This window comes from Perkinsus marinus, assembly GCF_000006405.1.
Source record: "Perkinsus marinus ATCC 50983 genomic scaffold scf_1104296962102, whole genome shotgun sequence".
Lineage (NCBI taxonomy): Eukaryota > Perkinsozoa > Perkinsida > Perkinsidae > Perkinsus > Perkinsus marinus.
The window spans coordinates 151,044-176,921 of NW_003205565.1; the positions used below are offsets into that span (position 1 = coordinate 151,044).

General features: G+C 49.4%; 12 protein-coding genes across 12 annotated transcripts in view; 7 read left to right on the plus strand and 5 right to left on the minus strand.

The window, feature by feature from the left end:
- Window positions 1–79: 79 nt before the first annotated feature.
- Pmar_PMAR017295 (protein phosphatase 2c, putative) lies at window positions 80–5,002 on the plus strand (the record flags this gene model as incomplete). Its single annotated transcript, XM_002772019.1, has 20 exons — window positions 80–250; window positions 484–556; window positions 848–963; window positions 1,315–1,439; window positions 1,723–1,815; window positions 2,060–2,181; window positions 2,229–2,331; window positions 2,606–2,675; window positions 2,824–2,914; window positions 2,978–3,064; window positions 3,152–3,262; window positions 3,315–3,370; window positions 3,556–3,645; window positions 3,692–3,811; window positions 3,857–3,969; window positions 4,094–4,245; window positions 4,301–4,411; window positions 4,559–4,654; window positions 4,705–4,826; window positions 4,892–5,002. 20 exons carry the CDS (start codon window positions 80–82, stop codon window positions 4,934–4,936), a joined length of 2,067 nt encoding a protein of 688 aa, XP_002772065.1. The 3' UTR covers window positions 4,937–5,002.
- A 401-nt stretch (window positions 5,003–5,403) lies between these two features.
- Window positions 5,404–6,681, minus strand: Pmar_PMAR017296 (hypothetical protein; the record flags this gene model as incomplete). The annotated part of the gene is made up of 6 exons (XM_002772020.1): window positions 5,404–5,623; window positions 5,666–5,797; window positions 5,844–5,986; window positions 6,031–6,162; window positions 6,309–6,463; window positions 6,633–6,681. 6 exons carry the CDS (start codon window positions 6,679–6,681, stop codon window positions 5,404–5,406), a joined length of 831 nt encoding a protein of 276 aa, XP_002772066.1.
- An 832-nt stretch (window positions 6,682–7,513) lies between these two features.
- On the minus strand, window positions 7,514–7,750 carry Pmar_PMAR017297 (conserved hypothetical protein; the record flags this gene model as incomplete). Its single annotated transcript, XM_002772021.1, has 2 exons — window positions 7,514–7,617; window positions 7,664–7,750. Coding segments are annotated over 2 exons (191 nt in total), but the record flags the coding sequence as incomplete, so codon positions are not given.
- Window positions 7,751–9,256: 1,506 nt separating this feature from the next.
- Pmar_PMAR017298 (conserved hypothetical protein) lies at window positions 9,257–10,353 on the minus strand (the record flags this gene model as incomplete). Its single annotated transcript, XM_002772022.1, has 5 exons — window positions 9,257–9,416; window positions 9,466–9,556; window positions 9,831–9,958; window positions 10,107–10,217; window positions 10,298–10,353. 5 exons carry the CDS (start codon window positions 10,351–10,353, stop codon window positions 9,257–9,259), a joined length of 546 nt encoding a protein of 181 aa, XP_002772068.1.
- An 84-nt stretch (window positions 10,354–10,437) lies between these two features.
- On the minus strand, window positions 10,438–10,775 carry Pmar_PMAR017299 (hypothetical protein; the record flags this gene model as incomplete). The annotated part of the gene is made up of 3 exons (XM_002772023.1): window positions 10,438–10,550; window positions 10,627–10,679; window positions 10,726–10,775. The coding sequence occupies 3 exons, from the start codon at window positions 10,773–10,775 to the stop codon at window positions 10,438–10,440; spliced, it is 216 nt and encodes a 71-aa protein (XP_002772069.1).
- Window positions 10,776–11,003: 228 nt separating this feature from the next.
- On the plus strand, window positions 11,004–12,150 carry Pmar_PMAR017300 (synaptic glycoprotein sc2, putative; the record flags this gene model as incomplete). Its single annotated transcript, XM_002772024.1, has 3 exons — window positions 11,004–11,134; window positions 11,187–11,322; window positions 11,373–12,150. The coding sequence occupies 3 exons, from the start codon at window positions 11,004–11,006 to the stop codon at window positions 12,090–12,092; spliced, it is 987 nt and encodes a 328-aa protein (XP_002772070.1). The 3' UTR covers window positions 12,093–12,150.
- Window positions 12,151–12,744: 594 nt separating this feature from the next.
- On the plus strand, window positions 12,745–13,872 carry Pmar_PMAR017301 (hypothetical protein; the record flags this gene model as incomplete). The annotated part of the gene is made up of 1 exon (XM_002772025.1): window positions 12,745–13,872. One exon carries the CDS (start codon window positions 12,745–12,747, stop codon window positions 13,870–13,872), a length of 1,128 nt encoding a protein of 375 aa, XP_002772071.1.
- A 1,364-nt stretch (window positions 13,873–15,236) lies between these two features.
- Pmar_PMAR017302 (ATP-dependent RNA helicase, putative) lies at window positions 15,237–18,202 on the plus strand. Its single transcript, XM_002772026.1, has one exon. It carries the CDS (start codon window positions 15,255–15,257, stop codon window positions 18,150–18,152), a length of 2,898 nt encoding a protein of 965 aa, XP_002772072.1. The 5' UTR covers window positions 15,237–15,254; the 3' UTR covers window positions 18,153–18,202.
- Window positions 18,203–18,485: 283 nt separating this feature from the next.
- Window positions 18,486–20,759, minus strand: Pmar_PMAR017303 (hypothetical protein; the record flags this gene model as incomplete). Its single annotated transcript, XM_002772027.1, has 9 exons — window positions 18,486–18,715; window positions 18,888–19,124; window positions 19,321–19,472; window positions 19,518–19,601; window positions 19,727–19,830; window positions 19,966–20,106; window positions 20,157–20,255; window positions 20,337–20,495; window positions 20,640–20,759. 9 exons carry the CDS (start codon window positions 20,757–20,759, stop codon window positions 18,486–18,488), a joined length of 1,326 nt encoding a protein of 441 aa, XP_002772073.1.
- Window positions 20,760–20,998: 239 nt separating this feature from the next.
- Pmar_PMAR017304 (UDP-N-acetyl-D-galactosamine:polypeptide N-acetylgalactosaminyltransferase T4, putative) lies at window positions 20,999–24,364 on the plus strand (the record flags this gene model as incomplete). Its single annotated transcript, XM_002772028.1, has 13 exons — window positions 20,999–21,076; window positions 21,281–21,724; window positions 21,777–21,905; window positions 21,957–22,037; window positions 22,082–22,183; window positions 22,330–22,398; window positions 22,709–22,832; window positions 23,084–23,190; window positions 23,464–23,594; window positions 23,669–23,779; window positions 23,850–23,904; window positions 23,951–24,038; window positions 24,297–24,364. 13 exons carry the CDS (start codon window positions 20,999–21,001, stop codon window positions 24,362–24,364), a joined length of 1,587 nt encoding a protein of 528 aa, XP_002772074.1.
- Window positions 24,365–24,529: 165 nt separating this feature from the next.
- Pmar_PMAR017305 (hypothetical protein) lies at window positions 24,530–24,812 on the plus strand (the record flags this gene model as incomplete). Its single annotated transcript, XM_002772029.1, has 3 exons — window positions 24,530–24,566; window positions 24,623–24,684; window positions 24,714–24,812. 3 exons carry the CDS (start codon window positions 24,530–24,532, stop codon window positions 24,810–24,812), a joined length of 198 nt encoding a protein of 65 aa, XP_002772075.1.
- A 226-nt stretch (window positions 24,813–25,038) lies between these two features.
- The window catches only part of Pmar_PMAR017306 (hypothetical protein), a gene marked incomplete at both ends in the record, with an annotated part of 1,087 nt that continues 247 nt past the window's right edge, over window positions 25,039–25,878 (plus strand). The window contains 5 exons of the mRNA XM_002772030.1: window positions 25,039–25,184; window positions 25,270–25,366; window positions 25,489–25,561; window positions 25,680–25,765; window positions 25,805–25,865. Of these exons, the coding sequence (XP_002772076.1) occupies window positions 25,039–25,184; window positions 25,270–25,366; window positions 25,489–25,561; window positions 25,680–25,765; window positions 25,805–25,865 (463 nt within the window). The remainder of the gene's footprint in view (window positions 25,185–25,269; window positions 25,367–25,488; window positions 25,562–25,679; window positions 25,766–25,804; window positions 25,866–25,878) is intronic.

The following is a 25,878-nucleotide window of genomic DNA, read 5'->3' on the forward strand; positions in this document are numbered from 1 at the left end:
GGGAGTTGCCTTATATGAGGATGGCAGGCTTTTGTGTTTGTCCCTGCTCGCGTCCTCCTAGTCCCTATCTGAGGCTTAAATGGAAGGCCAACAAGGAGGGTCGCAGTACTATGACTTCAACACTAGCAGTAGCAATGCAGGAGGCAGTGGGTACGTTGGCCCGGCTCCTCCCCCGACAGCACAAGATGACGATGAGTTCGCTGACTGCATTGATCATCAGTACAACCAGCGGTATGGACCGGCACCGAATGTAGGAATGTGTTGTTGTAGTAGCAGGTTGACGATCACGGTAGAAATGTTTATTCCAGCTCAAGTGAGAGTAGTAAAACGTTAGCAGTAAAATAGGGATAATCAAGTAGTGAATTAGTAATTATTAAACCTCGATGTTAGAGAATATATATCGCTGAACGCGAGTCATATTGGAGGCTGTGATTGGAGCGTTCTTCTATGAAGTGGTATTAAAGAGGTTTTCCATCTTCTCAGCCAGTGAGTGTATTCTTTGAGGACGTTCATGCGCAGCGACAAGCGGAGCGGAAGCTGCAGTGCAATGTACCTGGTAAACAGGATGGGTGATTGTCACATGCTATGCTCATACACTTTATGCTCGGCTTAGCCATTTCAACTCGGAAACTGGGTGAAAGCCGCTGGTCGGCGTGTGATTACGCTATGCTAGTTAGCGAATTAGTCAAGAAAAATGTTGGTCTTCAGCTAGAGGAGAAATCGGTTATTGTCGCTGGTGTATCCTCTCTGAGTCCATGCTAGTTTCTGATACTACGATTACCGATATCACTGCTAAGTGAATTTTGACTTCTCCCAGTAGTAGGAGTGAGGAGAGGTGTATCGTCAGGTCGTGGACGGGGAACGCCACTGTGGATGATCAAACAAAAACAAGAAGAGGATAAGCATAGGAGAGAGGCTCAGGAGGCTAGTCGCCAGATGAAGGAGTTGGAACAGAAGCTCATGGTCATAACAGGGGTTGTCCCATTGTTATCTTCACTGTGAGTAGCGATAAGAGAATGTATGAGTATTGACGAATAAGAGGAAGTTCATCATTCGTGGTTGTAGGAAAAGTATTCGCTAGTGTTAACCGTGGACTAACCGCTCGTATAGGCTATTAGTCGACTTGTGGAGCTGTTGAATTAGTTGATTCTGTGGTAAGAATGACTCGACCGTTTCGGTGTGAGATGGACGGCCTCGCTGGGCGTCCATCTGGAATACCCAATAGTTGTCCACATCGTTTTTGTGCTAAATGAGGATGGTAATCGGCGAAACTGAAGCTTGGAATCAGCAGTTTCGTGGAGGGTTCGATTTCAGGGCGGCTCTGCTAGCGACGATAAGACAGGCCGTCACAGAGAAGGGGGACTGGCCTCGGAGAGCACGGAAGGCAATATCGAGGCGCAACGAGAACAGCAGAGTCGGTGGTTGCTGGACCAAGAGGGGTACGTAACGATCTTTCCTCACCTTGTCGCGAGTATGCGCCATGCATGCTAAAGCTATTCACAACTCATACAGCGAGCTGAAGAGCTCATAGATTTACAATGAAGTGGAGGTGATGTACTTCGTGTGTAATTGCCTTGGTCCACTAACAACAGTTGCCGTCAACACTGTCGGACTCTGTCCCGCGCCGCGTACTGTGCGAGGGTTCCCTGCAAGTGATTGCATATTCATGAGCTTTGCATGCAATTTCGTTGGGCAATTGTTTATCATGGAATGTATTTTCAGGTGGGTGCCGCACGAGTCAGACTCGTCGGGTAACTGGTTTTACCACGGAGTGACGGGGACGATGCTCCAGCGGGTTAATCAGAAGTTATACTTGTAGTAGAGGAGGATGGGCGGCCTGGCGCGATGGAGTTCTGCGCCTCATTCTGGTGGAATTCGGGTCACTTCTCGTGAAGTGACCAGATTCATTCACTGCCTAATATACTCCATCACATTGGTTTTATGTTCCGGACTGTGAACCTCCGGAATTACCTTCGCTTCGTGCGATGGAGATGATGTTTTTCTAAACGGAGTTACACCGTTTGATAGAGAGGCATAACGATCTGATCGTCATGTTCAGGCCGCAACACGATGGGAGTTTTCGAGAACTGTCACGTGAGGAGTGGCTGTCAATGGCGATGGCCAGGCACGACCCGTTCCAGGAGCTGAGACTAGCCGCTGATGCCACCATGATGCAGGGAAGTGAGTCGCCGGAAGAGTGATTATGATTAGAATTGCTAATTCCTCAGGGCGGGCGAAGATGGAGGATAAGCATGCCTTGTTGAAGGACTTGAAAGATATCGGGCGGAGGCTCGGGTACAGTCTTGACCATCTGCCCAGCCCCACTGGAATGTGAGTGCCGGGCCATTAATGTGGTTTCTTGATTCGTTCATTCGGCGTGTGTTCACTTCTTATTCCCATTATTGAATTCGGAGCTGGCTTTCTCAGAAGCTTCTCCTGGTTTGAGCACAGCCAGTGTTAGTTGGAATTGATTCTAATAATGCCTCCATATACCACTAGGATGCGTTCCGGGGAATCAACTTATTCGACTTGAAGTCGTGGCAATCAGTGTCATTTTAAATATAGTGTCTTCGACTTCCGCAACAGGTCACTCACTGGTTTTCAGGTATATGGTGTATGATGGGCACCAGGGGGTCACTTGTGCGGACTACTGTATTAAGCAAACACATAACAAGGTGAGTGAGGCGTGGTATTAACACTTTTGGCAAGTTGCAAGTGCTTTAGATTTTACCGCGGCTGGCGAGTCATAAGGGGCCGATAACTGAAGAGGTTAGGGCGCTTGGCTGCACGAGAAGATGATGGAAAATACAGTTTTTAAATCAGTTCATGCGCAAGGTTTTCGAGGACTCTTTCAAAGAGTTGGACGAGGAGTTTCTTGCGAAATACAGGACCATCCCCGATGGGAGCACAGCAGGTGAGCTATGCTGAAGTACCCTAATATACTCGAGTTGTAATTGTTGTGTTGTCTTCTCTTTAGTGATCGCCCTGGTTATTGGAATAGACTTGTACGTCGCTAATATCGGCGATTCAGCATGCTTCCTGGTGCAACGCATTCCAGTGCAAAGTAAGTGACAATAGGGGAGACCTGGGTTTGTCGTACTCTTTGAGGGCGGGGGTCCGATACTTAGAATTTACTGTGTCATCTCTTCAGCTTCTGCGGGAAATGATCACCATCATCAGCAGCAGCAGCAAGGGCGGCATCCAAACTATAAATTGGAAGTGAAGTCGTGTCACACTAACCACAAACCGGAAGATCAAGCCGGTGGGTCGTGACAGAGGGGCTCATGGGCCGTCGTGATCCCTCCTTGGTTCAGAGAAGGAGCGCATAGTCAAAAATGGCGGAGCGATGGTGACACCAGCTGGTGGCGTGGTAAGGAGATGGTTGATCCTGCATTGAATAGGGCTAAAGCTCGCATCGAAAAATCGCGTGAAGTTTGTGTATAGCTCGTCTTGGACTCTATTTAGGAACACCGCATATCTCCTAGCATCAGAAACTAATGAAACGAAATTCTCTTCTACTTCGTTCGCTACTGTGACTGGATTGTAATTTATCAGGTGAGGGTAGCCGCGGCAGACTACGAAGATAAAATGAAAGCATACAAGAAGGCTACCAATGCCGGTCTAGGAGCGATGGAGAAGCCACCGGTAGGGTCCGTGGTCGCATTTGTTCTAGTGAGGATACTCGCTCCAGATTGCCTTGGCGGTATCGCGTGCATTTGGTGACCGAGAGTTCAAGACGCCTAACAAGCTCGTGGTGTCGGAGCCCAGCGTCAACCATTACACACTGAGCCCAGAAACTGATATTGCGCTTGTACGTGCTGGACAGGGCTTCTAGGAAAGAAGACTTTTAACGCAGGTTCTCGTATGCGACGGCGTTACAGATGTGATGACACCAGCGATGATTGGCGCCAAGATACTGCAGTACAATCGGAAACCTAAGGCGGCGTCAGGAGGACTCATTCAAGAGGCGTACGAGATCGAGAGGCTTGCAGTTTAAAATCAGCAGTATTGAACTATGGCACTTGGCCTTCATCTTAATGGCCATGTTCACACAAGTTGGTTCGGTGGAATTGAGGAATATTCTACTCGGCAGATACCAACGAGGTTCTCAAGATAATTTGACTGCTATTACCGTTTTCTTGAATTGGCCGCGACCACCGACTTTTGGGGATCTGGATCTTCTCGCTGAGCAGCAAGCGAAGGCGCTTGAGGATCCGAGCTCGCCCAAGGCGGCCAAGCGGCAGCGTAAGGGTGTTTTCGCTGTTTGCGTCGGTGCGTGAAAACGTTCGCCTATTTTTAGGAACAGGCCCTGCGAGAGAAGTGAAGAAGATACGTTGCAAACATATTTTGATGAAGCACAAGGATGTTAGGAATCCGCGTGATCGTGTCCGGAATAAGCAGGTTACAAGAAGTAAGTAGATGAGGAGGAGTTCCCTTTGCTTGTGAACATCGTAGCAGAGCTCTGTGTATCGGCATGTAGATGTGCATACGAGAAACTCTCAATTCATAGACTAGTGCAGGCTAGATTATTTTATGATGTATCTTTTCATTCACTCAGCAAAGACGGAGGCCGAGAACACTATGATGTCCATCCTTGCTGATCTCAAGAAGGACTCAAGCAAGTTCCCAGAACTCTGCAAGAAGCATTCCGAGTGTAAGGAATACACCTTCTCTGCGTGACTTATGTTATTGCGACAACGTTAGGTTTGTCGAGTCGGAAGGCCGGGAATCTTTGTGGCGACTTGGACTGGTTCGGTCACGGCAAGATGATGGCTGAGTTCGAGGAGGCAGCCTTCGCGTTAGACGTCGGAGAAATGAGTGATCTAGTAAGTCGACTCGTACTGTTGCTGTCAACTATGTCGTTATTCGCCTCTACTTTATGTGTTACCAGGTCTACTCTCCCTCGGGAATCCACATAATCGTCCGAATCGCATGACGCTCCGCGCTGCCCAAGTTGTCCCCGGTATCACCGTGGCTGTATTAGTTTGACGTTATCAAGAAAGTAGTTTCCTATTATTCCTGATTCCTTAATATTGAGTTGCTGTCAAGAGTTGTAACACTCCAATACTGCCAAGAACTGAGAGAGATCTTCATCATGGGGGAGAGTAATGCAGCAGGCACTTCTGAAGATTGGGCCCGCTTGATGCCTCTATTGCGTTATTGAGTCAAGATTACGCTCAAAGACGTTGAAAAATGTCGCGTCTGATAATTATACGACATTAGCATTGCAGAAGTATGCATTTGAAACATCATGCTTCGAACCCTCACGAAAACCTTCGTGAATAAAAGCCAACCAATTCAAACTTATACGCCTCTGTGTAGGAGACTTCGACAAATGAAACCCTCAGAAATCCACTTGAAACACAATTCTCGTGTTCGACACCCCACGTGTTCGCATCATGTTCACCAAGAGTTTTCCTCCGAGCTCGTTGCGGGTTCTTCTCCGAATGTCATGACTTCTGTCAATTCGGGGAACTCTCGTTTTTCTCTCAACGATATTGGCGACGGATGTGCTGATGTAGTTTCAACACCGGAATCTTGACAGGAATCCCTTGCCTTGGGCAGATCGACATGCGATGAAGATGGTAGCGCCAGATCACTTCCCAGCAAGTCGTCCCAGTACCTGAAATAACCAGCTAGAGATGTGATCCCAGTGCGAACTCACCTGTGTCTTTGCGTGGACAAGACGGTCGCCTCAGTAGTCTTAATTGCGTCGTTAGCGACTCCTGGCGCTTTGCCAGCACAAACTCGGCCGAACCCCGACCGACCCCTCTCAGCCTTGAGCATGCTACGCACTCTGTAAAGCAAACATCCGATTCGCACGAACAGCAGTGGAGCTCGACCTGGCAATCTCTTCCAATACATCTTTCGTTTGAGTTGCCTTCTCAAGAATCGAGTCTCTCGTAGAAGCCTCCACTCCCGCCAGTGCGGCGATGAGAGCTCGAGCTTCCGCGAATCTCGAGCGGAGAGCTGCGTGTTCTCTTCTCTGAGAATCTCCGATGCAGGGATACAATTTTAATTCTCCCTTACATGTGCATCCATCGCTAACTTCAGTAAGACCACCTCTTCTTTCCCCCGCTCTAGAGCAACCTTCAGAGATGCTATCTTAGCCTCCCACTCTGTCTCCTTCGTCGCCATGTCTGTCTCCAAGCCTTCACGTGTCTGACGAGTTAACGTCCGATAAGACCACCGAGCTAGTGAGTCAGTTTAAACCGTAACGAGAATTATCTAGTCGAACGAAATAAATTTCTCGATTAAACTGAATGCGTTGTCTGAGAAAAGTCGTGGACGAACTGTATCAGCTCCACCTTAGAAGTCGTTTTAATATCGTCTTTAATCTGCGAGAGAGCCTCCTTGGTCTTCTCCACCTCATCTTCAATATCCTTCGCCGCTTCGATCTTGCGCTGGTGAGCATTTATAAGCTCAGAAGCTTCCCTGTCGACTTCTGGGAATAAAAGTGTGTCTATTCCGAGATGGAATAATTTTTCAAAGATGGAGTGTTCATATGCTGCTTCGAACAATGAGAGCAATATCACTCCTGAACCCTAGCCCAGGCAGGAAAGGCGTGACCACGAGTTTTGAAGCACTCTTCAATACGGGACCATTCCATCAGTTAAGAGGAGTGCTCGCACCTGCCTTCTTCTCTCTGACTTCTGCTAGCTTCAGTTTAAGTCTGTGCATTTCGCCTTTAAGTTCCTCAACCTCCGTGAACACCTTACAATGCAATCTCGTGGAATCTCAACAGAGCAATGGAATTCACAGTAGCAGACTCCTTCACGTTTGTGTTCCTTCGCTCGGCATTTGCTCGTGATCGTTCCTCACCAGCGCCAGACCTGAGTGGGCCACTCGGCGGTCTAGCTGTGGGCGGGACGAAATACCTCGGTGACTGTTCAGTTTCACTGTCGCTGCTAGACACGACGGCGTGTTCAGCTCTGGCCAAGACAGACCTCATTCTGTTAACATGCAGTTCTATCCTTAGCTGTCACAATCGAGCCAGAATTCACCTCTCCTCGCTTCCCTTGCCCTTTGCTGTATTGAGAGGTGAACTGCCAGGCGTAGCCTCCTCTACAACAGATCATCACATCGGTGACAGCACTATGAGTGCAAATAAGCTATCAATTTAATACCATCGTTGTCCTCGTAGTTTAGATCAGATTTCGCCGCTGATTTGCGGTTGCCTAGCAACCATGATTCTGATAGGAGCTCAGCCTGAAGGCGATCATCCAGTTCAGCCTGTCATGTCTTTCCTATTCCAAGCTCATTGGTATTCGTATCTTGTACTCGCGTATAATTCGTTTAGCAGCAAGACTTTCGCAACTTCAAATTTCTTTGTCAACCTTCATCTGTTTCGAATATCGGTCTACACTCCCGACCAGATAGCTAAGGTGAAACCTGTGAGCTCACCAGCTTCTTGCGATCGTATTTCCCCTCCTTGTATTCACCAACTGCCTGCTGATAGAAACTGTCATACCTAGCTATTACGGATGCCGAAGACAACAGCAGTCCACTCTACGGGTGGTCCCAGACGCTTTCTTTCGTTTTCGAGTTGTGGAAAAATACATCACCAGAGTCGGTCTGGCACTGGACCCATGGCTTCGGTATAGGTGTGGTGAGAGCCTGGCTCGCGAGACGTGGAGATTCGCTACAGGATCAGAACTAGCACTTGCACGGCGATCCAAAACAGGTCGTGGTCGTCGTCCGTGAGTCCAAGCCATAGGGCATAATCTCGAACTTCCTCAGTGGTGGGTCGCTCTATCTATGATGCGGAATTGCTATCCATCGTCACGACGTTGTGCGGAAATACATTCCAATCAGTGACTGTCACTGCGAGGGCCGAGTTCGATTCGCCTGGCATCATGCGCGCTGATGCTGCTATCTCAGCTGCCATGTTCAGTACAACGTTCGAAACTAAGGTTCCCGAAATGCTGGACAAACACCCAATGGAGTGTCCAGGCAGCCACTACTAAATGATGGTTTCCAGAGCCCGGAATTGTGCCACGGTGGAGTGCATCGCCGAAATGGCTGCTCTCGGTGCTACTCAGAAAGTTACAGGTCTGTCTCGTGGTGTACTGTAACCCAATGAGCAAAGCAGCGTTAAGAAAACTGATATGATGACTATGCCAGACCTCAGCAATAACCGTACAAGTACTACACGCAGCAGACAACAAGCGCGAAGTGGCAATATAGAGGGTAAGTAACAAGTTCACTGGTGATTCCCAGCACACTTCAGAGACCTCGAAATTGCTGCATTCCTCCAGAGCCTTGATACGGCGCAAAGGGGTTACTGTTCTGCTGTGGGTAGCCTGCGAATGGATTGGGCGGCGCAGCTTGCTGCTGTTGTTGTTGCTGCTGATAGGGTTGGTATTGTTGTTGTGGCATCGGCATACTCCCCATGGATGGCTGGGCATACCCTGGCTGCTGACCATAGTAGCCTGTGTAACCATAGCCCTGCTGCTGGCCTGGAAATAACGCGCCATAACCCGACACCAATATTCCTCCGCATTACCTGGATAAGCACCTGTACCAGCTTGGACCTGCGGCGCCCCTTGGTAGGGCATTGGCTGCTGCTGCTGCTGTTGGGCGGGCCTTGCATTCATATTGAGCAGATCGACCGATTGCTGTTGTGGCTGTTGTTGTCGTGGCCGAGGGGGCGGCATAGGACGCCTATGGTGAACATACACTGTTCAAACAAGCTGCGAGTATGAGTACCGTTGTTGCGGAGGAGGCGGACGTCGAGCTGGCTGGCGAACGACTGGTGATTCTTCCTCGGAAGAGGAGGACGACTCTGAGCTGGACTCGTCATCTGACTCCTCGGCGGCGGCGGCCTGACATATCGATCAGTTCACTACTGAGGCTCAGAAGAATATCCCACCTGCCGCTGCTGCTCCAACTGCCGCTGTTGTTCCTGTTGCCTTCGAATGCGCTGCTCTTCTTCCCGACGCTTCCGTGCTGCCTCGTCATCAGCCATAGCCCGCTGTCGCTGCCTTTCACGATCCTGTATAAAGTGTGTAGCCCCTCTCAGCAAAACTTACAGTTCGACCAGAAGGCAAGACATCAGATTTTCCTAAGCCCTCGAGTACCTGTTTTCTCAGTTCCTCCAACTTGCTATTTTCTGGCAAATGCCTTGGTCCATTAACAACAGTTGCTGTCAACACTGTTGGGTTACTGCCACCTTCCCGCGCCGCATACTGCGCACTACCAACACCACTGTCGTATCTAGACTCACACCATCAGCCGCCGTTAACCGACCGTCATCCTACCCCATCCCCGGAGGAGGCGCACCCACAGCTGTTGTAACGGTCTGCCCGGAGCTGCCGATGCCGATGTACTTGTCACGACCTTGTCGAGCCTTGTCCCGCTCCATCCTCAGTTGGGAAGGGTTGTTCACCAGTCCGACGATCTCTCGGGACTTCTCTCTGCCATGAAAGACAACTAATGAAAAAAAAGAAGAGAAAACGATACTACCTAATGCCGGCACCCTTATCCCGACCTTCCTCAGTGTATTGGAAGTCTTGCAAAGCTCTTATCCGATGAAGGCCGTCGCGCGTCTCGTCGACTGATATTAAGGAAATAGTCGTCGGTGCTGCTATATTGGCAACTGTAGCCTCTGTGCTCAATCATTACGAAACAACAAATTCATCCTCTTTTACTAAAGGGCAAAGTCTTAACTACTGAGCATACGTTCTAAAGCTGAAGTATTCCACACGTGGATGGGTTGAATCCATTTTCCTTTGGCGAATGCAACTACGCCCTATGGAGCGATACAGATAATTCAGCAACACGTGAACCATGCGGAGTCCATAGGATTATTGATTTTAGTCCGATCTTACCAACACGCTCAGACCCAAATTTAAGGAGATAGTCCAGCAAGTTGAGCCCCTTGAATATCCTCCTCCATTTCTCTTTCTTATCACCAATGGCCGACCAAACTGTCGACATTATCAGATAATAGTCGTTGCTGAGGGGAACGTCGTGATAAAATGAATGAAAGTTAATATCATGTCATTTCACTGCCAGTGAAACCAGTTAGCAGGGGCAGTTTTCGGATGATCTTTAACCAGAGTATTGAGACCATCGAATACCTGAATGCTCTCCCACCGTATTACAAGTCATGAGTGCATCTGGCAATGTCGATCAATACGGAGTTGGCCACGCCCCAATTCTCATTGGATGTCGCTTCCCGAAGGTTTTTCTCCAGAGGAGTCTCCGTATGAGTTCTGCAAACGAGAGCGATACAGTCCTTGGTCAGCCGACTTGCACTTAGAATTTCCCGATGAAATGGATCCTCCACTATTACATTTTCTTCGTGTATTTCTTGAGACCAGCGAATGCCGATTGAAATGCACTTGCCATAACCGGTCGAATAACAACTAGTGGAAAGAGGGGCATCAGCGTTGAATCTCAACACAGCTCGGAGAGAGGCGAACGAAAGCTGGATTAAGCGCGGACGATATCAGCAAATAGTTCGCCGCAAACTTTGCATTTCCCGCCAGTGGCAATCTTCATAGCACAACGCTTGCAGGCGAAGATATGACCGCAGGTACTGGGACCTAGAGGAACCGGAGGAATCTTAGGTTGAGGCATGCAAGATACAGAGTAGGTCGGTTTTTGACTTTCAGCTACTACCGAATTCTGCCTCCTGTTTGTGGCAGCACTTGCACACGGTATCAGTCTTCAACCTGTAAGAAACAGTGTATAGGACATGCGCATTGAATGACTGCTCACTGCTGCGCACTGGCTTCTGCTAATTTCTTCTTAGACTCGTCGCTAGCCATTGTCAATACTCCAAAACACAACTACAATTTTCTGCCACCTTTAAAACCGAAAAACAATCACGACATTATCAAACTCTTCCTCCTCCGTGAGGCTATACATGGCGGGAACCAGAGCTGTTCGGTCACTAGTAGGACTTGCATAGGTTGATACAAATCGATTAGTATGGCGTGCGCGTTTTAAATCGCGTTCGAGTGAGTGCTCGCTTCATCGCTACCTGAATTATCGAGATGAAGGTAACTGTGCAGAATAGAAGAGGCAAGGAGCTCGCCGTTATCACGGTATCCGGGGATGCCGCGACGGTGGCTGAGTTGAAGCAGGGAATTGAGAGTGCTATGAAGACGTCCGAGGCGCGGCAGAGGTTGGTCACGGGTGCTTAGGAAAATGTACCATGTCGTCTGTTCATCGCTCAGGCTAACCCTGCCATTGTCCGCCGATTCAGCGAAGAAGGGGTCGAAGCCTGTTGCTCTTACTGATGACAGTGCAACCCTCTCTAGTTATGGCCTTGCTGACGGTGACGTGATCGTATTCAAGGACCTAGGCCCACAGGTAAGCTTCTATCGATCGATAGCGAGATTCCAGTTGTTGCTTCCCCTCAGATCTCATGGAGACTGGTGTTTTTCATTGAGTACTTCGGTCCAATGGTCATTTTCCCCATTCTCTACTATGGACAGAAACACGTCTACGGCGCGGTTTCTCCAGGAGGTCATCCTAGCTTCCAGGAAGCGCTCAGACACTTCGTGGCTGCCCCTACTGTTAGCGTGCGCGAAGCTCAACTGGTTGCCAGTGTGTGTTGGTTCCTGCACTTCCTCAAGCGTGAATACGAAACTCTTTTCGTGCACCGCTTTTCGAACGGCACCATGCCGATCCGAAACCTCTTTAAGAACTGCGCATACTACTGGGGCTTCGCTCTTTTGGTCGGCTACTTCGTTTGTCATCCGCTGTACACACCCGCAGCTCAGCAGTGGCAGCGCATTCTCGGCTTAGCCATTTTCGCCGTATGCGAGATCAGCAACTACCGATGCCATGCGATTCTGAGAGACCTTCGTCCGAAGGGCTCTCGGGTCCGCAAGGTTCCCCACGGCTTCGCTTTCGAGTTGGTCAGTTGCCCCAACTATATGTTCGAGATCCTTTCATGGTTCGGGTTCAATATGATGACTCAAACTGTGATGGGTATTGCCTACATGCTTGCCGGAGCCGGGCAGATGTGGGTGTGGGCCCTCAAGAAGCATCGTAACTATCGTCGCGAGTTCGACGGTAAGGATGGCCGGGAGTTGTACCCGAAGAACCGCAAGATTCTCATTCCGTATCTGCTCTAAGATAGCCATCGGGTTTACGGTACTGACTTGTTATTGAAGAGCTGGCCGCAAGAGACACACTGCGTACACCAAGTTTCAAAGCATTGTATCGGTTCGAATTGTGTTAGTCAGCATCATATTCATCCCTCTAGTCGCGCCGTTGCGAAATATGTTGTGATTTGTTGTTTCCGGGCGCTCCTAGTTCGTAGCACGATCAAGCATGTGTTGTTCAGGAAATCAAAAGGGCGAGTATCATCCGGGCCGCTTTAAGCTTCTAGCATCGCGCTTGACTCGACGAGAAACCTTAATTAGGAACTTACTCTACTGTTCATGCGCTTTGACATGCGTTTGACAAGTCACTTCGCATTTGAAGAATTGTCGACCTTGCTTCTTTTTGACGAGAATATCCACGTTCATATCCAAGATCGCGACCTTATGTACGTTAGCGTTCAGCTAGATGGTTGCATTCAACTCTTCCTTTTCGATAGCGGGTCGCATGGCTCTAATTCTCTGTCACGTTCAAACCATCACGTCTGAGCGATGGAAGGGGGTCATCTATATGCTGTCGCCTGGGTTATCTTTCGGCCTCATGAAACCTAGCTCCTCTGCTCATTCTAGTTGAGCCAGTGGCAGGAAACTCTCGGGTTTATTAGTCACTTGTTGGCGTATAACTATGGGATTTGGACTACCTGGACTAAGCCGTTGGATTCTGCCTCTACTATTGGTACTCTTGTTTGTGATATTGGCAGCTCGCCTAACTCACAATCTGCCCAAGTATCGACAAGGACTGTCCGGGAGCACTCCTCATAGGCCTAGCTACGGTGGTCGCCTTGACGGTGTGTGCTCCGCGGACGGCGACTATAAGCATCAGAATAGTCGTTTCGGTGTGTTCATGCGCGACATCGTTGACAAAGCTCATGCTAGCGCTTCTTATCTATACCAGGGCGGGTTCAAGTTCGTCACTGATGGGTGCAACAGGGACTTGGTCAAGACCTCGTATGGTTTCAAGTACGAGGCGTCTGCACCAGGTGGATCATGCCTCTGGGGAAACACGCCTCCTCTCAAACTGCTACCGGTCGCTGCCCTAGCCGAAGCCTTGAACGTTACCACAATCATCGAATCGGGGCGACGTGGAGGCGCTTCTGCTTTGGCTTACCACCAGCTTGGCTTCCATGTCATTAGCGTTGAGTTTGACCCCATTCAAGAGGTCGAGGATGCCCTGCGTGAGATCGCCCCCGACATCGAGCTGATAAACGGCGATGCGATGGTTGAGGTTCCGCGCATTCTTGATCGTCTTCCTGCGCATGAGGCCGTCGGTGTGGTTATAGATGGTCCGAAGCTTCAGCCTCAGTTGGACTTGTGGACGGCCATAAAATCTAGGGTTCGTTTTGGTGCCTTGGATGATGTCAATTCCACGCCGGGTAAGTATCGACGGCATCAGAAGAACGTCATGAAGACGTACCACCCATACTGGTCAACAAGCGACGATGCCTACATGAATACACAGGCACCAAAAGACATTCGGTGGAGTGATGCCCAGGCTACCAGTCTTGGTATCATGCGCGATTTCGCCCGTGTGATTTTGGGTGTATCATCGAAGGACAACTGTCTCCGTCGGAGCGAGTGCAGTACCGAGCTTGGCATGGCGTTTTTGTTGGGTGGCATGATGTGTGAATTACCCTGGTCGATTTTGTTCCGCGTTTGCTATCTTAAATTGGCATACAAGGTGTATGTAAATGTGATGCCCAGAAGAACCGAATTAATGCTAGTGGTGTCCAAAACAACTCTTGCTGAAGTTTAAAATTTGAAGGATGCGTCTCGCTCCGCGGCGAGTCTTCTACTAGTGGCAGTTCAGATCTAGTAAAATAAAAATCATTTCAATCACTCCCTTGTGACGAATAGTAGTCTGTAAATGCACCCTTCTCCTCGCCAGTTCGCAAGTGCGAGTCTATAACTGTCGGTTCCTCCAACGTTGGCCTCACCGTTAGATTCAGCGCCCCCCAAAGGCCTATTCTTCAACATTTCAAGACCGATACATACGCATTCTGACGGCTACCTTCAAGTGATGCCGTTTTCCGCATCAGGATGCGCACGGCGTGCATCCGAGGCTCGGACTCCGAGCCCAAGTGGTGTCAGCTGGCCTACAGCACCGCCGGAACGGTGGAGCTATACTCAAGCTGAGAATCTCAACAATTTGTGAGGAATGACGCTGACGATCTGATGCGCTGACATCTCGTTGGTACGAAGGGGGACTCGTGCTATACTAGCTGCGAGTCCTTCTCAGTATTTCCGGATGAGTTTGGTGAAAGTGAGCTTTCATTGGCCGAAATCGGTCTTGTGTTCGACGAATTTGAACTTGCGTTTCCGAATCCATAAATTTCATTTACGAATTTGAACATTATTTTCGGCCGGTCTACGTTAATCGAACTTTCCTTCGAATTTGAACTCTTATTTCGTGAAAAACTCCTTTCACTTGTCGAAAATCAAATTTCTTTCGTCAAATTTGTTCTTTTAATTCTGAATCGAGATTGATGAGGTCAGTGCAAATGATGACGAAACCATAACCAGAGAATATGTGAAACACGTGGGAGTACGCAAGGCCTCGTCTTTGAAAGAGATGACTGTCCGACGCTTGAGCAGTATCATCCCAAGAGGATGAAATACTGTCATCATCACCATAGTCAACTTCTTCGTTACCGTACATACCAACACGACTCTGTTGATAATCTCAAAAAAATTGCCAAAAAAGTGGCGGGCGAATTAAAAAAGTGGCGCGTGAAAAAGTAGAAGGGGGTCACCCGGGTTCGAACCACACTAACGTCATTTGTGTTGTTGCTCGTAACGGGAACTCGTGAGCGATAAAAGTCACACTTAGAGGATGAGAGCTATTTTTTCTTTGGGACTCATAGTATGAACTTCCTACAACTCGACTCAGAGCTATTGTTCTCGATCCCTCCCCTTACGAAGGAGGACACTTTTGAGATGATCGTCCAACGTCGATTTTTATTCAATTTGCAATCAATTAATGTGGTTCATCTTTATATCCGCTGTAGAGTACGTTTCGATGAGCTTTCGGTTCAAGAGCCTCTCAAAGCTCTGAGCCAGAGCCCTTCTGAGTTCTGGCCAACTATCTTGTTCTGCGGAATTGTGTGGATTTTCTTAGGTTTCAATTCCCTGAGTCCCATGACGGAATCGACTAGAGAAGATGTTTCTGCCACTACTTCGTCGGCCTCCGATGAGAGCAAGCCCGAACGCACTTGGCAGCCGCCTTCGTCCTCGTTTGACCCCTGGCGCGGTACTCGGATCTCCCGTCGCCGACATGGACAGTCCATCCGGCATCTCCCAGCGCCGCCGAAGAACAGAGCGGGCGCGGACCTACCTGCTTACTCTGTTAAAGAGAAGTTGATCGAGGCTTTGAATGCTCGTAATGTCGTCCTGGTCACCGGAGCTACCGGCAGTGGTAAGACGACTCAGATCCCTCAGATGATTCTGGACGAAGCCAGGTCCAAGGGTCAAGTTGTGAATATCGCTGTGACGCAGCCTAGGCAGGTTGCGGCTATCAGTGTGGCTCAGAGAGTCCGTACCGAGCGCAAGTGGGACAGCACTGGACCTGTTGGTTACAGTGTAAGGAACAACACGAGCCTACCGAGTAGTGTGGACAGCGGTTCGATATTGTACTGTACTGAGGGTACTCTGTTGGCGCGAATGTCCGAGAACCCGTTGCTCTCTGGCGTGTCCCATCTCATTCTGGATGAGGTTCATGAACGGACTAAGGAGATGGACGTGTTATTGACATTGGTGAAGACATCGCTGCTGAAGGATACAGGCATAAAAGTTATTCTGATGTCTGCCACTGCCAATGTTCGCCAGTTTATGAGCTATTTTGGTCACAAACTCATTCAGAAAGAGGTCAATTTGGTGGCGATTCCGGATACCAATTACGAGGTCAAAGACTACTATCTTGAGGACGTTTTCCAGATCCTTGACTGGGCACCAGATGACAAGGATGCTGATGATTTTGTTGATATCGGCGACAGTATGAGGTCGGAGAGAATGCCTTGCGAAGAGAAAATACCGGAGGCTAAGTTGGATCGTAATGCCGAAGATTTTTGGTCGAAGGCTGCTGCGGAGGAGTTCGATCTCACCGTACTGCCCACGCAGGTGATTGAGCAACTCTTGCTCTACATAGAGGCTCAAGAGAGTTACAATCCGAGCGAGGGTGGCGCTGTGTTGATCTTCCTTCCCGGTTTGGGAAGCATCAATAAGCTTATCCACTATGTGACTGAAGTGTCGTCAGAGCAGGCTCTCTTCAAGAGACGGTTCAACTTCATCCCTTTGCACTCCAAGACCGCTGAGCAGTACACCAACGATGTCTTCAAGGTCAATACCGACCGGCGTAAGATCAAATGTGTCATCGGCACCAACATCGCGGAGACTTCTCTCACGGTCCCGGATCTCACCTACGTCATAGACTGCTGCAAGCAGAAGGTCAAGACCACTCCGACACGTTTGGAAGTGTGTTGGACTGGGCGCTCCAACTGCATTCAACGGCGTGGCCGTGCGGGGAGAACCCATGAGGGTATCTGCTTTCACCTCATCCCGAAGATCCGGTTCAAAGTCGGTTTGGCTATGAACCCAGATCCTGAGATGACCCGCATGCCGATGATTGACATTGCTCTCAATCTGCTCACTTTGGGTCGAGGTGATGCTCTCAAGTGGTTGCCAGGCTTTTGCAAGGCCATGCCTGATCCGCCCAAGCAGGAAGCCGTCCGTCTGGCTGTCTCGCAGCTCCTCGCGGTGGGTGCTGTCGATAAGAAGTCTGGTCTATTGACGGAGCTCGGTCGAACCTTGTCACGGTTCCCTGTTGGCGTCTACACTGCCCTAGGTCTGATTGCCAGCTCCATACTGTTCGACTCTGCTGAAGGCATCTACATCAGTGTCTCCCTATGTGCTCTTCTGGAGATGGAAGACATCGAGGCGAACACTCAGCGGCCTGGGGACATCGACAACCCGAAGAAAGTCGATCCAGCTTCACTTCACCGTATGGGATACCGAGAACTCTGGCCCGCTGAAGGCCAAATCACCACACCGTTGCCTGATCAGCTTGATCTATTGCGCTTCTATCTCGAGTGGGAGCAGGTATGGTTCGATCGGGGGGTTAGGAGCGCGAAGGAGTACTGCAAGCGACGAGATCTCAAGCACTCCAGTTTCGAGAGAGTGTGGCAGGATCGTAACGCCATGCTCGATATTCTTTGCGATCGAGGTTTAGCAGCGACTGAGCCGGCTGCCGACTTCGTACCGGGCGGCCGATCTCCTTTCTCGGCGATTGGTGAGCATATGTACACGCTTGAATGTGTGTTGGCGGTTCTATGTGGTCCCAACTATGGTCAAGTGAGTATGAAGCGGAAAGTGGCTATCGACGTCGACCACAAGACGCTCAATTGCGGAAGCTGGTCCTCGATCGGTACGGCAAATGCTCGAGTTGTGCCGGGGCAAATGGTTCTGTATACGCATCGACTCGATGTTTGGCCTCCGAATCAGCCGGCTCCTAGGTGCATCGCTAAGCTCATCTGCCCGATCAACACTGTCACTTTCATCCTCGGTACTTCTGTTGAGCTCACGTACAAACGCCGAGAAGGAAGTATGATATTTGTTGACATCTTTGTTGACAGTCGCAAGGCATTTGGTGGTAATCTCCGCACTCAGGAGCTCCTAAGACTACGTAAACATTTCCAGCAAGCCATGGGCGGACTCGCCAAGGACTTGGCTGATGGTGGTGACGTATTGGATCCTACCAAGGAGCTCATCCGCAGGACTCGGTCGAGGATGACTCGAGCCATCAAGGGCGAGCAGCTGCTGGACTATGAGGCTGAGCTGGAGATTGTTGGCTTCCCCAAGGATGCAGCTTCACATGCTGGGCTTATATACGGCAACCACAACGCTCCTCTCCGTGGTCCGAACAACAATCGACAGAAGCCGAAGAATGATGATGGGCATCAGAAGAAGTCAGCGCTGCCGCCAGGGCACACGGCGAAGAATAACCATCGAGGCGGGAATGCAAAGCATAGGCCTCGGGGATGATTCCTTGTACTCACCTACTGTACTATCATACCACTGTTATATCTGGTAGCATCATCACTGTCTCCTCGTTTTCATTTCGGTCTCATTCAAGAACGTGTTGATTTTATATCAATGAATAGCAAGTATTCTTCATTGTCTACTATTCCCTCGAATAGTTTTGACTGTTGGGCACTTGTTACCAGTCTGCCGACACTAATTAACGCATGACCATAATATGAATGGGAAACTTGACGTATTGGTAAAGCTCATACCGACACAGTTTGCGTGCGGTCTTCATCGCTTATGGTGCTTGCTAGGGCCTGCGAATGGTACGATAGATGGTGAGAAGCTAATCTACTCGATAAAGTAGTCACCTTCAGGAGAATTCTGTTTCCGCTTTCTGCCCTCTTGAGTGGACTGTGGCTCCTCTACGTCGTCCTCATCAAAGTCACCGAAGTCTCCCTCACTCGAGCCGTCACTTTCATCGAGCTCATCCAGCCCGTCTTCATCTTCATCTTCTCCATCGTCAACAACCTCTCCGTCTGACGAGCCGCTACCCTCCTCGCCATCATCAGATTGGTCGTCTGAATACAAACGAACTTTGCAATGTAAATCTGTGTAAAAAAGAGGATAATGTGAATAAAAAAATCAGGAATAGGAAAAATTGATCGTCATCAGGGACGACGATGAGAAATATACGACACATAATTCCTGCAAAACGATCCTTCCGTCGGTAATCAGAAAGCAACTGCTTACCATCATCAGTTGGAACATCAGCAGATTGGAGTGGTAGGATGGCCGTGAGCTTCTGCTTGAGGTAGACCTTGCACACTTGTCGCTTGCCGCGGTACACATAGGCGAACCGCCCAAGACCACAAACGAATATGAGATCTCCCAAAGTAACAATGCCGCGGATTGAACCCATGACTCCTGATAACCCCCGGACAAACGGCAGCATCGACTTGGCATACTTTAGATGGGCCATCCTGCCAGCTGAGGAGAGAACAGCTCAGGGACGACAAATACAAGTAAATGGACAGAAACCATACTGCAGTCGAGCGACGAATTTTCTATTACAAATCACAAAACTGATGGGAAATCTCCGAGTAGAAGCGCTCAAGAAGTCCTTCCACGAGATGAAGACCGTAACGCTATAGATGCAAGGCCGAGGCATTTCCTACGAACCCACCTTTCCCGGCACCCTCGGGCGTCTCTATCTCGTCGCGAGACACCAACTCCAGAATCTTTTTCGTGCTCAGAGCCATCAGCGTGCCGACAGTGTCACCGACATAGAGCAGCTCGGTCGACGGATCATGGTGCATACGAGTAACCGGTCGGCCCCTACATAGACGATGATAGCAGTGTAGTGCATTAGCGGCTACTCACTTGGTAATCGATTGTCCCGTAGCATGACTAGACATCTCCGTAACAAAGGTCAACGGCAGCTCAAGCAGTGGACGCCGACGGGCCCTGGACGAAGTCAGATGCGGCAGCCTTCAACCCGACCGCGACATCACCGTGCAGAGATGAATTTCCAAAATATCACATTTCCGATCAACGAAAGCGGCCTCAGAGATTTCCGATAAGATGATTACCCTTCTCCCTCCTTCACTGCATAGACTCTGATTTTCCCTTGGGTATCCGCCATAACCACACACTCTGGACTCAGCCACTCGATTGCCGTGACGTCGAACTCGACCTATACAACACGGCTGGGCCATCAATAAGTCCGTCCTTGTTCCGTGAACGAGAAGAACCGTTTGAGGGCTCCGATTAATATATACAGTAGAGCTAATGACAGCGCGGGCGACCGGTGCTATGGCCAGAATATGACCTTCAGATCGTATTTTGAATCCTGGACGTTTCTTCCTCGCCACAGCGTCTTGCCCTCTCGATCCGTCAACCTTGGATTCGCGCCCTCCGAGGAAACCATCATCACATGCTTGTGGTCACTACCAGGACGTACAGCGCAGACCTGAGTACATACAATCTGCACTCGAAAACAGAGGCACACGAGATACACACCTTGACAGCTGAGCTCAGGGAACTCCTTGATGACTGAGCAGACTCTCCTTCACTGCCATCATCCGCTACAGTGAGCCACGTACCGTCACCGCTAATGAACTGAGGAAGATACCGTGATAGGCATGCGTCCACGAAAGTCAGGAAAGCTGTCCACGCCTTCCACCGCCCGAATGTCAGTACCGATAATTTGCCGTCCTCCCAGTAGGTCGTCTTGACGTCATCACTGGTCTGCCACGTCTTGAGCACTGTCCATGCATCCCCAATGGTATTATCGACAAGCTCGATTCGACCGCATGATCGAACCACTGCGAATCGAGTCTCCTCTCCCGCGGCACATGCCTAAGAGCAATTAGCCTCGACTACCATGAGCCTGTTTTTGAGGGGCCTCCGTTAAAGTTGATCCTGCTAATGCCGACGCACTTATCGAATGACCCATCACAAATGCAGAGGAAAATAAGAACTTTCAGGCGCACCCCATACTACCCATGCGAGGTGTGTGACGGCCTCACCTAGGGCTTGTGAGCCCATTTTCCGGCCGAGCTTCTGCTCAGCTCCGAGAACTTCCTTCACGAGGCCTGTGTCATCTCCAACGACGAAACGCATTGTGGGAATAAGGCAAAGCTGAGAGTGACTCGGTATTTTGCATAGAGCGTTGCGGGGAATTTTTTAATGAAAAAGCTGTCGGCGGGTGGAATTGAACTCGGGATCTCCGGAGGGCTAACGCTCCGCAATAACTCGCTCACGTCGCGTCTCACAGCATTTCATGAAGGAAGTCGCGAAGAAGAGTCTCCTATACAATGAGGCCTCTGAGTCGCCATTCGTTGTCAGGGTCTCTTCCCAAGATGGCCTCTCCGAAGTCCTCTTCTCGGGCATCACATAAGCCCCATAATCCTCGCGCTCGGCGGGCGGCTTACTACAGAGTTGGCCTTCTATGCATACCTCCAATTCTAGTATCGCTTCTTATTTACGGAAGTAGTGCACTTGTACTGGTGACTGTAGTGGCTGCAGCGGCCTCCGTTTTGTTTGACGTGGTTCGTCACAAGACCAGGTTCGTACCTTTTCCCGTCTATCTCATCGCAGTATGGGCTTTGCAACTCTGTGTTGTTGTTTTTCTATCGCGCCAGGGATGGGTCACTTCGGGGGTAATAGCCAATCCCCTCGCTGGTGTCTCGGCGGGTGACATCAACCCCAAGGCTCTGAGAGGGCCTGACGCCCAGGTGCCCACCGCTGCCGATGAGGAATATGGCATTCTCATCGAGACTACGCTGGACGAGAATGGTCAACACCCCCCTGTCGATCCTTCCCAATACCCAACTACGATCAAGACCATCTCAGTGGTTCTGGCGGCCCATAACGAGCAGAAGTATATAGAGCGCACTTGCGAGTCTATATACGCGGAGACACCAGCTGACATACTGAAGGAAATCATTGTGGTGGACGACGCTTCAGAGCCACCATTGAGGAGGTATTTGAAGAACTTCCCTGAAGTTAAGGTAATTCGACACACTACCCGTCAAGGCTTGATCAGAAGCAAGACTGATGGTGCCAATGCAGCCACTGGTGATATGGTGAGAAAGTCGACGCCCTAGGGTTTGCACCAACCAAGGGATTTATGATCAGGTCGTGTTTCTTGATGCTCATGTCAAGCCAGACCGCAACTGGGCACAACCGCTTATCAAGCATGCCAACGTCAATTACAAGCGAGTTGTGGTGCCGGTCATTCCTGTACTTAACGGCGACGATTGGCTGGTGAGGCGTGATGGAACTTACCTTTGAGTTCTCTGTCGGTCGTCCCTGTAGGTCCATGATAACAGCGCTGGGAGTAAAATGATGTTCGACTGGGGGCTTGGCTTCAACTGGTTTGAAGACGACAACGACTTGGTAGTAATACCCCTAAGACTTGGGACTGTATCGGGCTCTATCAGGTGCCTATTATGTCTGGTGGTTTACTGGGTATCACTAAGCGGTGGTGGTATGAGAGTGGTGAGTATGATAATGGCATGCTCATGTGGGGTGGTGAGAACATAGTAATACCGGTGCCCTGGGACGATGCTGCCTTACTTCATTCGATCGGCCTGATTTCGAACGGCTATTTAGAATCTGCCATGTATTTATTTTTCTTGTGTGTGAAACTATGGTTGTCTTTTACCTTGCATTTCCTTGATGATCTCAGGAACAATCTATTCGAGTCTGGCTGTGCGGTGGAGAGATATATGTTGCTCGCGATTCGAGAGTGGCTCATGTAGTAACGGAGGGCATCGGGGTACTTGGTCGGGGCGTCTGTCGTTGGCTAGCTTTGTACACTACAGGACATACGTCCCTGAACGGCTCATAGACAACGCGACGAAGTGGAGGGCTGACCAATTCATTTATTGAGTTTATTCCGCTCGTGACCAGTCTATGCTGACTGCCATCTGATTCTGGTGGATAGCAGATGTGAATTCAGTCGGAATGCGATCCGTATTTCATCACAGTACCCTGCGCTTGCGTGCTGATAATAGTGCCTCGTCATTCCAGGTTGCCCGTCGTGGGTTTTTCAGTTTTTCCATCAGGTTTTCCGACCGAGTTTCCCGTACAAAATTGACAACACCCAAGTCTACTACAATAAGATTCGCACTGTCGAGGTTTGGTTCGACGACTACAAGGATTACTTCTATTCAGCGGATCCTTACGCGAGTACTGCGTGCGGGCTCGAGAGCATTCTTCAGCGATTCTGCACTTTGGGTCCAACTAAACCGAACTTCTAGCTTTCGCTCTGCTCTTTCGAGGTCATCATAGGAGAATTTAAGGGAGCTCACACTTACGAATTCGGATTTGCGATTTTAGATAGCACATGAACCCAGATGGATCGTCGTAGAGTGAAGTCTTTATTAGACGACTGGTCAAAACTCGTTAGTTGTGAGCGAGTGAGTATTTTTGCTGTTCAGAGAGTTTACGACAGAAGGCATTAGCGAATGGGATTGAGGATCGTCTGCAATTCAAGAAGGATATGCAGTGCAAGCCGTTCCAGTACTTCGTGGATAAATTCCACAAAGTAATGTAGGGATAGAGTTCCAGTGTTTGAGGTCGTTGAAAGTGTCCTTGCACGGGCTTGGTATTGGGGAATGTGGTGGAGGGCAGAAAATGTCTGATCATTGCGTGGAAATTCCTGGTCGATATTATGCTCATTTATTGATAATTTTGCGAGAACTGTATAGAAAAACAAGTGGGAGGAACGGCATCCACGTAGATAGAGACAATACTATGCTCCCTGCTTATCAGTAGCTTAGCCGAGACTGTTATATGTTACTATGCATGTGCTGTGTAGGTCTTCGAGATGAAGGGCATGCTGCCATCTGAAGCGTATCTTATCAAGGACGAGAAGTCTGGCTTATGTGTATCATCCGGCGGTCGTGATGGAGATAAGATGGTCTTGAGGACATGTGATGACAAGGATCAGTAATGAAAAGGACTAAATGAGCTTCGCTCCGCTCACACTATTTGGCAATTCATGTCATTGATGCGATTCTCAGGAAGCAACGGTGGAATGACAATCCTGGGAGTGCTATTCGGAATCAAGAAACGGAGATGTGTATTGACGCTAATGCCGGCGAGCCGGAAAAGCAAGGGATGACGTTGATAACGTAGTGATCCTCTGAGACCTCTGAGTTGTCCAGGGAGTGGTATGGGGTGCAATGTAGGGGGACCTCTCAGGTATTACTGTATGATGAAGAATAAGAACCAGGACTTCAAAGTTGCAGATGGAATGGTAGGAAATTCCTGCTGGTGGTCAGATAGAAGTGGCATTGCTCCAGATACAATGGCAAGGCTGGTGTGCAGTAGCGGAGCCTGTTGTTGGAGCCACGCTGACATTGACGACATGCTCCTCGGGGTTCCTTCGAAGTGAGTCGGCTTGGGCGTGCAGTGGGTGAAGAGCTTCTAATCTCATCAATATTTGTATGACTATTGTGAGAGACATTCTCGTCGAACAATATGTAATGGACGGAAATTTGTTACTTCGACAAAATGTAGAGAACTTCGGCGATGAGGTTGTAGTTCGGACAAATTAGTACGGTGGGAAGTCTCAGGAAGATTCAGTGTCTAGCAGTTCCTACTCTCGCATGCTATTGTTGATGTAGTTTTGTACTTTGAGTTTTTCAGGTCGAGAAAACAATTTCGTGATCGTCGACAAAAAGAAGATGGAGGCGAGGAAAGGGGACCGGTGGTGACTTGCTTACGTCGCCTAGTACTTGTTGGCGATAGCACTGGGGATGTGCAACTGTAAAACAACTATCATTACCGTTGAGGCTAGTTTTATACTGTTGGAGCTATGCGTTGAATGTGCTGTAAATCGGCTCATGGGAGTCCACTTTGTGATTTAGTTTTTATCTTCTATGGAAAATCCGAGGACGGAGAAAGCTGCTGATGCAGGTAATTGCTGCCAATTATGATGGTCACAGTATGGAGTATGTACTTTAGTGTTTCAGTGGGGGGTTCGCTCGGTGGCCAGCTCGGCGCCCTCCAATCACACTTGCTCAGAAACCCTGATGTATGAGTATGTCCTGATCTGTTTGGTAGGATAGTGTTCACGAAGGTGCTGGGTCAAATGCTGACTGCACCGGTGATGCAGACGATGTTGCACAATCCGGACATGCTGAGGAGCTTGGCAATGCATAGCTGTATTGCATGGCGTAGGGGCATCATCGTTTTTGCAGATCTCCATGAACCGACAAATGAGGGTTCTAATGGATGAGAATTCGGAATTGGAGAGGATGATTTTTGTAGTTGTCATTTTTCGGACTTTTTAGCGAGCGATACTGGTCCAGCTTAGGATCCAAAAATATTGAAGACATCTATAGATGCTTTCCAAGACCCGTCGGCTGTACGCGAGCTGATCAGCAACATGGAGACTGCTGTGGCTAACGTCAATGAAACCGTCACAGAAGGATATCAGACTCTCCGGGATTTGCACCGGGAGCTCCTCAGTGGTGATAAGTCTTCGACTGCTATTTCAGGCGATGAGGTACCGCCCCAGATCAGGAGAGCAAGGTGATAATGTGAAGTAGAAACGTTGATTTAGCAATTGGAATTGTTTATGTTGCCGTTGGTCCTTCGGCAATCACCCATGCTTCAGAGAGGCAAGTGGCGAGCCCGGAAAGTCCAGCAAGTTGTCTAAGTCGCCAGAGTGGGCCGAGACGTTCGATCCGTCGGCAATGGCCGCTATGATGCAGGTAACGATGATTCTAGTAATGCTGGGACTTGTATGAGTAGTATGTTGTAACATTTACTAACTTGACTTTGGTACAGAAATGCTTTTCTGGGTAAGCTCTGAGGGTGACCATCGTGTTCGCAGGATCCCGACATGCATCAGTTGATGGCTTCGGTCTTTCGAGGTATGGAGAACGCTCATAAGTTCGGGGCTGGCTGTAATAATGATGGGGGTAGTAGTTATCCAGCTGATTCACGATGGAGTGAAAAGTATAATTAGTGATATTGGTTAGCACGAACGGTGAATCTGCGCGAGAGCTGTATGCAGTCTTGCAGGTAGTAGCGATACGTCGCTAAGGCCATTCTGTGAAGTCAGCTTACTCAAGCACATGTTCGACCCGCAGACATTGCAGGTGTCGCAGGTACTGCTCTTCGCTGCATGGTAGTTTTCGTCATTTCAGAGTATGTCTAGATTGGAGGAGTGCATAGAGTTGCTTGTGGGGAAGCACAACCCTGTCGTGGGTAGCGGGGACCG

Excerpts from the sequence above, each read along its gene's own strand:
- Pmar_PMAR017302 (XM_002772026.1), top strand. The coding sequence starts at position 15,255 with ATGACGGAATCGACTAGAGAAGATGTTTCTGCCACTACTTCGTCGGCC.